Here is a 13293-nt window from a genome sequence, read left to right on the forward strand (position 1 = left end):
CTATTACAAATTCAAATGATAAATGAAATAGAATAAGCAAAGAAACAGAACAGTGAAAGTCATATCTTCTCTATAAAACAATTCCTCTGTGAACATACAAAAATTGTCTGCATTATTTGGCCTCTTTTTCATGTCACTTATCTCGTCAGCAGGCAAGTTTTAAAGCCTCCATCCAAATCCCACACTCAGTTAACTTGATAATCATTCACCTTGGATGATTAGTAGTCAATTGGTCAGAGTTACATAAATTTTGTGCATGTTCTCACAGTCCTGGAAACCAGGTGGTTATCACCTTCTCTGCAGAAACCATACATATCATTAGTTTTCAACCCTTCGTTCTTATGTCTGATGGAGCTAGAACTTTTTTCCCTTGAAGTGTTATTTCTTCACTCATGTAAGAGCCTGCATGTAACTCATCATCTGGAGATTTTTGTAACACATGGCTCCAAAGCCTTCTTGGCTTGCATCTGTATTTAGTCCAACTTAAAATTTTTGACTGTAGATTTTTGAAACTGGATCCTGTACTTCAAATTTTATTCTTCAATAAGTAAACCATGGTTTTTGTACTGTAGAGTAACTTGTGATAAATTCCCTAAAATATCTTGTTAGTCCCAGGAATTTTTTTAACTGCTGCAATAGATTTCAGTTCTAGAAAGATTTGAATGACTCTTCTTGTCAGAAGAATGTTCAATTCATCCTCAATGTATATCACTTACAAGAAACTCAACTGTTCTCCTAAAAAAACAAATTAATTTAAAGCCATATTCAAATTGGATTCTATAATACCTGGATTTTGTTGTCAACAGTTTTTTTCTGTAGTGTGACAATCTTTAACAATAGTCTTCATGCTGACATTGGTTAGTATTGTCTTTGTTAGGACATAATTAATTACTAAATCTTCAGTATGTTCCTTGGTTTTATCACTAGCAAAGCTTTCAATACCTAATTGTGGATTGCCTGCTAAATGGATATGCATGAGATGAGCTTCCAATTTTGGAATGATCTTCCACTCCTACTTTCCTAGTAGTAATGTTGCCTTTATTTATTGAAACCTTCAGTGTGGTCTAGCAGATTGCTCCTAAGTACACTGACTAAATTCATAGTGTCTCTAAAAACCAAATAAATATCTGTTTTAATTTTTACATAACCAGTCTCAACAGTATTTGTAGAATACCCCTTTGAATGTAAAATTATTCAACACCCTGTCCAGAAACATCTCTTGCCTTCAATCTTCAAGCATTTATTGTCTCTCAAACAGCTTGTCATAATACATTAACCTGACTGCCAGTCAGTGAGCACCTTCACATCTCAGCTAGATATTCAGGCAATTTTAAATTTGCATCTGTTAATGCTCTTTTCAACAGCATCTCTACTGTTGCCTTTTCATTTTTCTCCATGCTTTCAGGTGAGGCACAGACAAACTTGCTGCAACTGAACCATCTCTTACCCTTGCTCTTGCGAAACACATGACCTGTGGGCACTTGCACTGCAGTTCAAAGATTTTCTGTATGGGAAGCTGAACTTGTGGTGTTGGTTTTACTGGAGTGTGTATTTAGCATCTTTGTATTAGAGTTTATAAAATATCCACCGCTGTGACTTTTGTCACTTCTTTTAAGCAAAGACTTCACAGCATGTTAATAATGTCTCATTTTTCATTAAATCCTTTCACGTTTGATACACCAAGAAATAGAAGTTGGATTTATTTTCAGTTTGTGGTTATCCAAGATAAAATTTTTAACATAGTTCTTTTTTTTTTTTCAGAATGTGCTACAACTATTCCGTTATTAGCAAAGTGAATACAATGTACTTGTGCACCATTAATTTTGATCCCTTTAGAGCTGTTCTTCATTGTCTGTTTGAACTTTCCACAAGGAAATTAAATAAATAACGAGAGAGAGAGAGAGAGAGAGAGAGAGAGAGAGAGAGAGAGAGAGAACAGCTCCTCTTATCATAGCTTCTTTTTTAGTGTCAATGGCATCTAGTGTCATTGGCATCTAGTTTTTGCATAAAATGAGAATTAGTCTTATCTCTCCAGTACATACCAGTTTTATTTAGTTTTTCAGGAAAAGCCTTCTCTAGGACCATGAACATGCCATATAGTTTCCTGTTGACCTCAAATCTTCTTTCTAAGATAATTTGTTGTGAACTTAGAGCTTCCCTGGTTCTTTTTCCTTTCTAAATCCAAATTGATCTTCTCTTAAATATTGACTGATTTTAGCCTTAGTATTTCCTTAACTAAACTGAGTATAATTTTTTAAGTATGGCTTAGTAGTAACAACAAGGTTCGATAATTTCAAAAATCATTGGCATATTCTTTCTTAGGCATGGTGACTGTTTTACTTTTATTATTCCACTGGTAGTGTTCCAGTCTCTCAGTAGATAACACATAAATTTGTCCAGGTGTTCTTTCACCTTATCTGAAGCATTTTGCAATTAATTCAATAGGGAAGTTATTGCTTTGTTACTGTTTAAGTTGTTTAAAACACAGCTGAATTCTGAGTTGGTCACTGGTGGTTTTACGCTTTCGTTTTTCACTTTTTCCATTGTGCTTATCTACACTGAAACAGCTGCAGTATACAATTACTGTTGCCATAATTTAATGCTTCATGCCAAAAGATACAAATATTTCTAACATCTCTCTGAAAATTTCAGAATGTGCCTGTGGCACTAATTTTAGGGTGCACCAATAACAAAAGCCCGAAGGAACACAATTAAAAAAATTGTAATCAAATGATTATTAAAAGTGAGTCTTAACAAAGTAAATAAAGATGACACAAAAATATTTTCACCGCATTTGTTTTCTCACAGTCTTCCATGAAAACTCAAGATATAACAAACATATCAATTTCATATCTAATAAAACCAATGCACCTCTACATTACACATGGAAAAATTTCCAAAATTTGAACTGCAAGTAATTTGTTAATTTTTTTAAATTTAAACAAACACTACAGTTCATAATTTGTTGACTAAACTCCACTCTAAAACAAGTAAACTACTTTTCTATTTGTATACATACTTGGAAGGTGAAAGAACTTCAAAACAAAATCGCCTATCTCCTTCATGTACTGGCTTTACTGAACAAAGCCTTAAGTCCTCTTCCATGATTGTAACATTATCTTCTCCTGCAAAAAAAAAAAAAAAAAAAAAAAAAAAAAAAAAAAAAAAAAAAAAATTGTTTAAAAATATAAATTATCCAATGGCATTACTGCACCAATTGAACCATAAGTACCTGTTCGTTTGCAATACACTAGCTTGTTTTCCTGTAGAGTAAACCATCGCCTATTCCATGTCTTGAAAGCATTGGAAGTTCGCTTGAAAAGATACCCCTCCATCCTTGGGGGTTTTACTCCATCTTTGGTAGGTGGCTGAACATAATCAGCACTTGTCACATGTGTATGCCGATTTTCCATTTCTTTTTCCAATTTACAACTCTGTTTTCGCATGGTAACAACCTATGAAGGAAGCTCACTACAGTTAATAGTTCCAGAATAAAAATCTTAATTTGTAGTGTAATGGAAATGTTGAGACAGACAAGCAAAAATGCAAAAACATCCATTTAAATGCAACAAAACAGTTTGTTGAAGATGTTTCCTCCTCATCGATTCTAGCTCAATCTGACAGGATGTATAAATTAAGACAGCATTAGTATACACTATGAAGATCAGAGATCAGTCTTAACAGTTTATTCCCTCCAGTGAGACTACTACAGGAGGAATAATTAGTCACTCAAGCTGTTGTATCACTTTTTAATTCACCTTTTAATGTGTGGTGCCTATTATGTGACTGATGGCTGTAGCAGCCTCTGCGGTGACAGGTGAGCTGCATGCCAAGAAGATACACTGCTTTGAGAGCAGACCAGCTGCAGCTTACAGTACACTGGTGTCACCGAACCAGTTGCTGACAATGTCAGCTACAGAAGTGTCATTTACATTTTTAGATGATGAAAAAGTAGTATAAATAGGGTTCAAGTGCACATGTATTTTTAATGTAACCAGTGTAGTATGTAAGGATGAAAATGTGAAACACAATGCTTGAAAGACTGGAAAATTTTTCCGCAGATCCACGATTCCATTCAGTTTATTTGTGTGATTTATTACCAATATTTACTACGGTTAAACGAAACTTTCTATGTACTCATAAGTAACTATTCTAATGGGTACTAGTAACCTGATTATTCTGGCAGACTGCTGTCCATGCAGGGCTGTTGAACTGGTTCATGCTTGAACCTTCCACACAGAAACCCTTTGCATTGGCAAAACTGCCACCCCTAGCAAGTGGTGTACTATATTTAGATACTGGTAGCTCAGTTTGCTCTATGTCATCACGCAGTTTGTCGCTGCTCTCCAGAAAAGCATCCCAAAGTAGAGTGCGCAGGCAACAAGCTACAAGATTAAATCCAATTCTTTATCAGGATTTACAGCAACTAGCACATTTAAAAAATTGAAATATATCTGACTTAACAATGTAGTCTTTTTCACACACTCTAGGAAGACTGCAGAAATGGCAATTAAAAATTGCTTTCTTGTTGCTGAGGCAGTTGGCTGAGAAAAGGGTTTCATTACATTTGCATTCAATCGAAATGCTTCACCACCAAGAAGAAGTTGTGATTAAACATCAGTAGCACTGGGCAGTTTGCAAGGATGTAGGGACAGAATGCCACTTCTAAAATATTGCCCTATATTGATCTTGTCAAGAATTCCTTTGTCACCCTCAGTTCCACAGGAGCCAACATCATCAGTAACATGAACCTGTAGTTAGCATCAATGACAGCAAGGAACACAATCGAGGGGGAAAAAAAAAAAAAAAAAAAAAAAAAAAAAAAAAAAAAAAAAAAAAAAAAAAAAAAAAAAGAAAGAAAGAAAATCTGTATCATAGAACAGAGAAATATTATGAGCAGGGGAAAGATTTCCACACGTTTTCCATCGATAGCTCCAACACAATTTGGGAAATTCCATTTACATTCAAATTCCTTGGACTTCGACATCAACAAATCCACTGATCAAGGTGGCTGAGGGAGTGAGGGAGGGGGGAGTGGACCACTAATTTCTTAAATACTAACAGCATGCTTTGTACTACTCTGTCAATGTAACACAATTATATTCTGAATTCAAATGCCAATTATCTAAATAACTCCCTGTTGCCTTGCAAATAAAAACAAAATCAAATTAAATTAAAATTCAGAAAATAAGATTGAGAACCACATGGGTACTGATAGTTAAACGTAACTGCACCATCCAATTTAGAATAGGATGTGATATAATAATTCACCAGTAGTTAATGCTGACACATTACAGGTGAAGATTTTAAGAGAAGATGGAGGAACATTAAGGATACCCCTAAATAAAAAAAAGAGAGAAGAAGAAGAAGAAGAAGAAGAAGCAACTGGATCTTCAATACACATGTGCACCTCAGTCTTAATTTCATTTTGTTTTTAATTTCTTGGCAACAGGAGAGTCATTTAGACCATTAGGATTTGAATTCAGAATATAACACAATTACAACAGCAGAATATTACAAAGCACACTGTCAGTACTTCAAATGAAATTAGTGTTTGCCGCCACCTTCATCAGAGAAGATGAAGTCTAAGGAATCTGAATGTAAATGGAATTTCCCAAACCATGTTTAAGTCAGGGTAAGAAATGGCCCCTAGTTGATATGCTGACATTTCTTGGAAAAGTGGACCACAAGAGAGAGCAAGTCACTGTTCACTTTCACTCTTAACAATGATCTTGTATTTAATTTCATTAAGAATTAAATTGTTAATTTCATTTTACTTCACAGAAGTATCTCAAACATTCAGTATTCCGATGTCAGTACTCTTGAAGGTGGTGGTGATAAGAACATTGCAGTGGAGCTTCCCTCAACAGAGAATGAGGATAAAGTTGTTCATTCTCTTCCATCAACTAGTAGAAGGCAGAAATGAATGATTAATTTTACAACTTTTGGAGGCTAGGCAAATCAAGAGAGAAAATATTATTAAGAACTTTAGACCAATGCCTGAGGAACACGTCAATTTATTTTTCAGAAACACAAGAATGTCTGTTAAAAAATTGACACCCGACTTAATCACAGAATAAGAAATGATGTCACTGTAGACGGTTTTTGATCTGCAAAATTGTAACTAACAATTAGCATGTTTGGCACCCCCAAATATTAATAATGACAGATCTTTATCAGTAACAAATTTGGATTTTACTGGCAATCATGTAACTGAACGTAACTGATTATTTATAACCTGATAGGGTAACGAATTTCAGTTCATTGTTAATGGTTTTTCATTGTTCCACAACAAAACAAATATTAAATAAATCACTGTAGCCTTCAAAGTATTTTGATTCTTCTTACTTTAGTGTTGTGGTTAATTTGTAGTCAGATGTTACTGGATTTGATGAACTCTCCTCGAGATCATCTTTGATCAGATCCAGCAGCAGTTAAACAGAGCAGTATTTATGTAAAGGTTTTTTTTAAATTACCACTACCAGTCACAAACTTTGTCAACTACTATATTACTTATTTATTTAGCGACATGTTGCGAGATAAACATCTTCAGGCTAAATGGCATTACAAACACAACTTTAAAATGAGGCCATATTGATATTACATAGTCTTTTCATAAAAGTGGTCAAGTGGTCATCCTGTGGAAGAAGAGAAAACTTTTCTGATGATGTATTGTTACCAGCTGGAAGCCACTGCCACTTCATGGAACATGCTGGTTCCTGCTTCTGCAGTGAATGGCAGTCACACTGTAATGGCCACAGTGGTCAACTGTGACCAAGGAATGGCACCCCTACTTTTATTTCTTTAACATTTCATTTCATAAACCATCACTTCTCAAACAACACATGTTAATACAATCAAGCAAGTCTGCTTTGTAATGGAGTTTCATATGCAGAAGCATATTATAGCAATGTATTAATAGCAGATGAGAGAAGTGTTAAGTCACATATTTTGAGGACGTAATGTAATTTGCAACAACGCTGGACAAATAGAAATTGAAGTTGGCTAGCTTTGTGCTTTTAATCATACCCTAAATTTGGATGGGGTATGATAGTTTTAGTTTCAATAAAAATCAAATTAATTTCTCAGATTTATTTTCATCTTTGAATCACAAGTGAGTCAGCCAGTGTTACTGTAAAAATATTTAATACCTCACTTTTTAGGAAAACATGCAAAACCATATCAGATATCTTACGAGAACCATTAGCAAATAAATGACGAAATGTTGTATTTAATATGTGATTTTTTTTCTGAAAAAGGATAGTGGCTACTCACCATGTAGTGGAGATGCTCGAGTCACAGATAGGCACAACAAAAAGACTGTCACAAAATGTGCTTTTGGCCAACAAGGCCTTTGTTGAAAATAAACAACGGACACACACAAGACCAAAGTCTGTGACCAAGCCCAGGTAGTCTGGCCTCAGCTGGCAGAAAGGCCTTTTTGGCCAAAAGCTCATTTTCTGACAGCCTTTTCTGTTGTGCCTATCTGCAACTCAGCATCTCTGCTATAATATTATTACATTCCATCTTGGATTTCCCACTTTTTTTCCTTCTTATTTACAGCTATGAGGAATCCATGTACCCCAAGAACAATGTTTTTTCATTCTCAAATGAGAACCAAACACTGATTCAAATAATATTTTCATCATTTACAATACTACTCTGATTGGCATTACATCTACACTCCACGAACCAACTTATCAATTTGCCACTGTCACACTCCCCCTTTTCCCTTTCCTGTTCCACCCATTCCAGTTGTGAATGGTGCATTAATGATAAACCTTTGTGTGACATCTGATCTTGTCTCCACAGTAATTTTGCAGGATGTATGTGGGGCAAAGCAATAAATGGTTACTCTTATAAGAAGGTATACTCTCAGAATTTTATTGGTAAACCACATTGTGATGAACAATGCCTTTCTTGTAGCACCTACTACTGCAGTTGGGTGAGCATCTTCATCATGCTTTCACACTTACTTAATGAATCTGTGATGAAATGCACTGCTCTTCTTCGGATCTTTTCTATTTCACCTGTCAATTCAAAAAGGTCCCAGACTAATAAGCAATGCCTTAGTATTGGCGGAGTGAATGTCTTGTAAGCTACCTCGTTCATGGGTGGACAGTACTTCTCGTAGATTCTTCTAATGAATTGCAGTCTGGCAGCTACCTTTCCTAACATTAGTTTCATGGCATCATTCAAATTTAAAGTGCTCCATACATGTAGTCCCTGATATTTAATGGACGTGAATGCTTCCATTGATGTTTGGCCACCACTTAATCATACAATAATGGGTCCTCCCACCTATTTATGTATGATACATTACATTGTTTATGTTGAGGGATCAACTGCCAATCCCTGCATCAAGCACTAATTCTCTACAGGTCTTCCTGTATTTCGCAACAATTTTCTACTGTTCCTAAATTTTCTATATGCAACAGCATCATACGTGAACAGCCTCATTGAACAGTAATGGTCCTTTAACAATTTCTTGGAGTACACCCAGGGTTACTTTTATGTCTGAAGACTTCTCTCTGTTAAGCATATCATGTTGTGTTCTATTCCAAGGAAATTTTAATCCAATCACAAAGGTGGTCTTTTATTCATTATGCATGTATTTTGTCCATAATGCAACAATGTTGAATTGTACTGTAAGCCTTCAGGAAGTCAAGGAACACAACATCAACCTGGGTGCCAGTATCTACTGCTTTCAGGGTCTTGTGAAGAAACAGAGCAAGATGGGTTTAACTCTATTGTTATTAATGGAATCTGTATTTATTCTCACAGACATGATTTATGATGCCCATAAAAGTCATAATAAGCAAGCATAAAACTTGTTTAACAATTCTACACCAGAATGACATAGCCATTCTTGAAAACTGGAAGGACCTGAACATCTTTCCAATATTTTGGAATGCTTTGTTCGTCTAGTAACCTATGGTAGATGGCTACCAGAAGAGTTGCAATTTAATTTAACTACTTTATGTAGAATGGTATAGATACCCCAGCAAACCCACTCACACAAATACCAAGAGCACTGAAGAAATCAGAGAAATTCTTTGCAAAAATCTCTCAGATTGATAATCATGGGACACATCCTAGTGATTCTATGGTAACAAATAGAACACAGTTTACCTCTTCTGCAAGCTTCTTGAAGAATGGTTCCAAATCCTGGCAGAGATCAGACCCTTGATGAAAATATGTACTGCAGGCATGCATATATGAAAGTAACTGAAAAATAAAGATAAAATGTTAATCATTATTCATCAATTTACTAAGAAATACAAAACAAGCACAAGCATAATATACATACCGTCCCTAAAACCTCATGCCTCTTTCTTGTCTGCAGAAGACTTAAGCTATGCACATAATCAAGGGCTGTGTGGCGAAAACATGATCGAGTTGCACTAAGCAAGTTCTGCGTTTCCTCTGCTTCCTGGGGCTTATTACGTGGGGCTTGAGAATTTCTAGACAGTGCTGTGTCTAAGTCAACTGATATTTTCTCAAAGTAATGTCGTGATTCCTTCACACTTTTTATGTCCCTGTAAAACAAGTAACATTAACAACACACAAGATTATTATTTTCCAATATTGAAGTGCGCGTGCGTGTGTGCACACACACACACACACACACACACACACACACACCAACCAGTAGTCCAACCACGTCACAAAACATAAGAAAAACCAGCTGGTTAACAGTGTATAAGAAAATTGGTAAGTTAGTCATTACTAAACACATACAAACTGTTTTGCATTAATGTTAACACAGTATGGATGTGCCACAGAACCAGACCATTTCCACCACACATGTATCTACCAAAACCAGGAAAGTAACTTTATGATAATATAAAACACTTTCAAGCAAAATGTGGTATACTGAAATTCAACAACAGAATTCATTTACCTGTATTTGGAGGGTCAAGTAAGCTCTAAAATAAGGAAAAAATACAAACGAAATTTCTGTACGTATTTAGAAATTACCTATCTGATGAATAAGCTAATGTAAAATATGAGAACTGGATATGATCCACTGTATTATCAAGTCACTCATTTTTAATACAAGCTATACAAACATACAGCAAAACAATTAAATGAAATGCAAAACATTATTAAATAAGAAACTAAAACCAGAGCATTTTACCCATTTTCCAGCCTTCCAGTCATCTGCAGCTGATGAGTCACTGATGTAGGGCTGGCTGAGGAACTAAAGGAAGAAAAATTTGAGATAGGCCTTCTCCATGTCAAAACATCCATGTACAACATATTGTTTGCACAGGAAAGCCTGTTTTATAACCACCCCCAACACTTTTAAACCAAAAAGGAAAACAAATAAGGACTTCTGATTCTAAATGGCAAGCACAGCAAATCTTGCTCCTGAATCCCAGACATGTCACACATGTCTAGGAAGAACAACATTGCAATAGTAGCTATTGTAGTGTAGTGCAGCATTAAAAAAAATAGTAACTCTTATTGTGAACTTCAACACAAAACACATACATACTTTATAAACTGTTAGAGTGGCAACAGTGGCAATGAAGATTTGGTCTATGTATTGAGAAACGATTGTTGTACCTGAACCCTTTAAAGGCTAAAGTCGTGACTATTATCAGCCATCAACCCAATGTTAGAGATGAGCCAATACAAGGTGATATCAACACTAACACCAGCAAAACGTTTTACCTAAATGTATCAGGTTTTGCAAGTGTATTACAACCTGGTGTTCTGCCACATAGTACGCAAACAATGACATACATGGTATATTCTCGCCACATAAAAGTCACATCTGTGTTGCTAATTTTGAATTCAACAAGCTTCTGCAGTAGCACTAGAAGGAAGTATCAACCATGGAAGTGGCCAATTTTAGATCTAACATTAACTTATGTGCTCCAGAAACTGGCATGTAATACAACCTCCCCCCCATTTCAGTGATCAGTGGTGAAAGTGAGCATGTTGTATTTGTCTTGCTGGAATTCAATGCAAAAGAAGAGGAATCCTTGGTGAGTGTAACTAGCAACCCCACAGAGATGGCTAGCAATTTCATAAGCCTATCAAGTTTCAAACAGCCTACCTATCTGAAATCAACAGGAACCAGGGAAGGTGCATGTATTGCCTTGTTGCACAGCCTCATAACTTTAAAAGACAATGCCACAAAGCTTTTTTAGAAGCACATCTCTATTAACCTTTAACACAGAAGTATTCCACTTCCTTACTCAGTTTATGACTTTTCAGTCAAAATTGAAAGTGGTAAGCTGATTTAAAAAATGGAATACTTATGTGTTGAAGTATATTGTGAGGCCTACCTTCCACAAAGCAGTTGTCAATCCTCCTCATATCATTAATCAAGCACACTGGACAAAAAAATTAGCCATCGCATGAGGCAAGAGACTAATATGGTTGTTTGAATTGGGAAAGAGGACCATACAGCGAGGTCATCGGTCCCATGATCTAGGACGGCAGAGATCAAGGGAGGAACACCACTAACAGCACAGCCCAGTCAAGGGGAAGGGAGAACATGCAAACAAAGAGGGAAAAGGAACGTCAGGGCAGCAGGAAGAGGAAAGAGCAGGAGGAGTGTGGGTGGAAATGGGGAGACCACGGGTGCGCCAGAAATGCTAAAGGCGGAGGGGTACCTGTCTCTATGCCCATACCATACCACCATTATCATGATACAATAGGAGCAACACCAGGGGAAGAAGATACAAGAAAAGGGGAAACAAGACAGCACAGCAGACCAAACAAAATGTACAGAAAATGCAGGGAGAACCTGGCCGGTGTGGAGGTAACATGAAGGCCTCCATAACCAATGCCTATGCTAATCGAGGAACTCAAATTCCAGAGGAAAATTCAAGGACTTATACTTGAGAGGATAAACCACTTTTGTGAAAAAAACTGAGGACAGACGTAACCATAAGAGGGTTGTCTGCTAACACCCAAGACAAGGAAGGTGGGAGGGCATATTTAGTGCAAAGGGCCAAAAGGTGGAGGCAGTCCAGCAAAATGCAGATCACCGCGAGAGAGCCCCACAACTACAAAGGGGAATGGATAGGGGGCAGTTCACTGCTGAGTAAAAAAAACCATGGGTCATCCTAGTTTATTGGACAGGAGAAAGGATAGCCTCCTGAGAGCTGACCCACAATTGAGTGAAAAGTGATTTCATGTAAAGCTGCAAATCTGTCCCTGGAGAGGTGAGGGAGAATGAGAGTAGGTGGCTGCCCCCTCCCCAGCCAGACGATCAGTAAGTTCATTACCTGGGATCCTACATGGCCAGGAACCCAAAGGAAATCAATCCAACAATCAGCATCACCACAGCTACATGATCGAGGATGTCAGGGACGGGGTGGCGAGGAAAGTTCCAAGCAACAGCCCGAAGACCACTCATTCAGTCCATACAGAGCAAAACTGAGGTGAGTGAAGACTGTTTAACAAAGCAGATGGCCCAACAGATGGCCATCAATTCTGCAATAAACACCTCACATGCAGCAGACAAGTGATTGTGTTCTGTGCCAACAGGTGATGAAGGCATATCCCACTTGATTGGTGGATTTAGAGCCATCAGTGTAAAAAACAATAGCATCCTGAAACTCCCATAACAATGTTCAGAACAAACAGAACACCATTGGAGTAACAGGTTTAGAGCAAAAGGCACCGGTCGATAAACGGATATCACGATGGTGAACTGGGTGCAAGAGCATCAGCATGGAAGAGCCAGCTGATCCATAAACCTGACAACCATAATCCAGATGAGACAGAACTAATGGCCTGTAAAAGCAGGGAAGGGTCTAACTGTCCACGCCCCATGAAGTATGGGCAAGGAACCTAAGAACATTGAGTTTATGGAAACAGCCGACCTTCAGATGATGGATATGGGGCAACCAAGTAAGCTTGTTGTCAAAAAGAAGACCCAAGAAAAGCGTAACTGGGGACCACGGTCAGGTGTTGGGCATCGAGATACAGCTCCAGATCAATATGGGCTGTAGTATGGCGACAGAAGTGCACCACTTTTGACCTTTGGGGAGAGAACTGAAAACCATAGGAGACTGTCCACATGGAAGTGGGCCAGACGGCACCCCGAAGCTGTCGTTCTGCATAGGCCATCGAGTGGGAGCTACCTCAATTACAGAGATCATCCACATACAGAGCAGGAGTGACCAATGGTCTGGCAGGGGCTACAAGCCCATTAACAGCGATGAGAAAAAGAAGAACACTTTAATATGGAGCCCTGTGCAGCACCATTCTCCTGGGTCTGTGGAGAGCAGAGAATAGTGCCAACCTGAACTTTGAACAACTGGTGGG

At 37.4% G+C, this 13293-nt stretch overlaps 1 protein-coding gene across 1 annotated transcript in view; it reads right to left on the reverse strand.

The window, feature by feature from the left end:
- LOC124789587 (arf-GAP with coiled-coil, ANK repeat and PH domain-containing protein 3) overlaps positions 1-13293 on the reverse strand; it is a 137792-nt gene that overhangs the window by 67986 nt on the left and 56513 nt on the right. Inside the window, exons 5-8 of the mRNA XM_047256996.1 lie at positions 9311-9539; positions 9133-9228; positions 3233-3455; positions 3020-3125 (exon numbers count right to left, since the gene is read on the reverse strand). Of these exons, the coding sequence (XP_047112952.1) occupies positions 3020-3125; positions 3233-3455; positions 9133-9228; positions 9311-9539 (654 nt within the window). The remainder of the gene's footprint in view (positions 1-3019; positions 3126-3232; positions 3456-9132; positions 9229-9310; positions 9540-13293) is intronic.

Source organism: Schistocerca piceifrons, chromosome 3 (assembly GCF_021461385.2).
Source record: "Schistocerca piceifrons isolate TAMUIC-IGC-003096 chromosome 3, iqSchPice1.1, whole genome shotgun sequence".
In the NCBI taxonomy this organism is placed as follows: Eukaryota; Metazoa; Arthropoda; class Insecta; order Orthoptera; family Acrididae; genus Schistocerca; species Schistocerca piceifrons.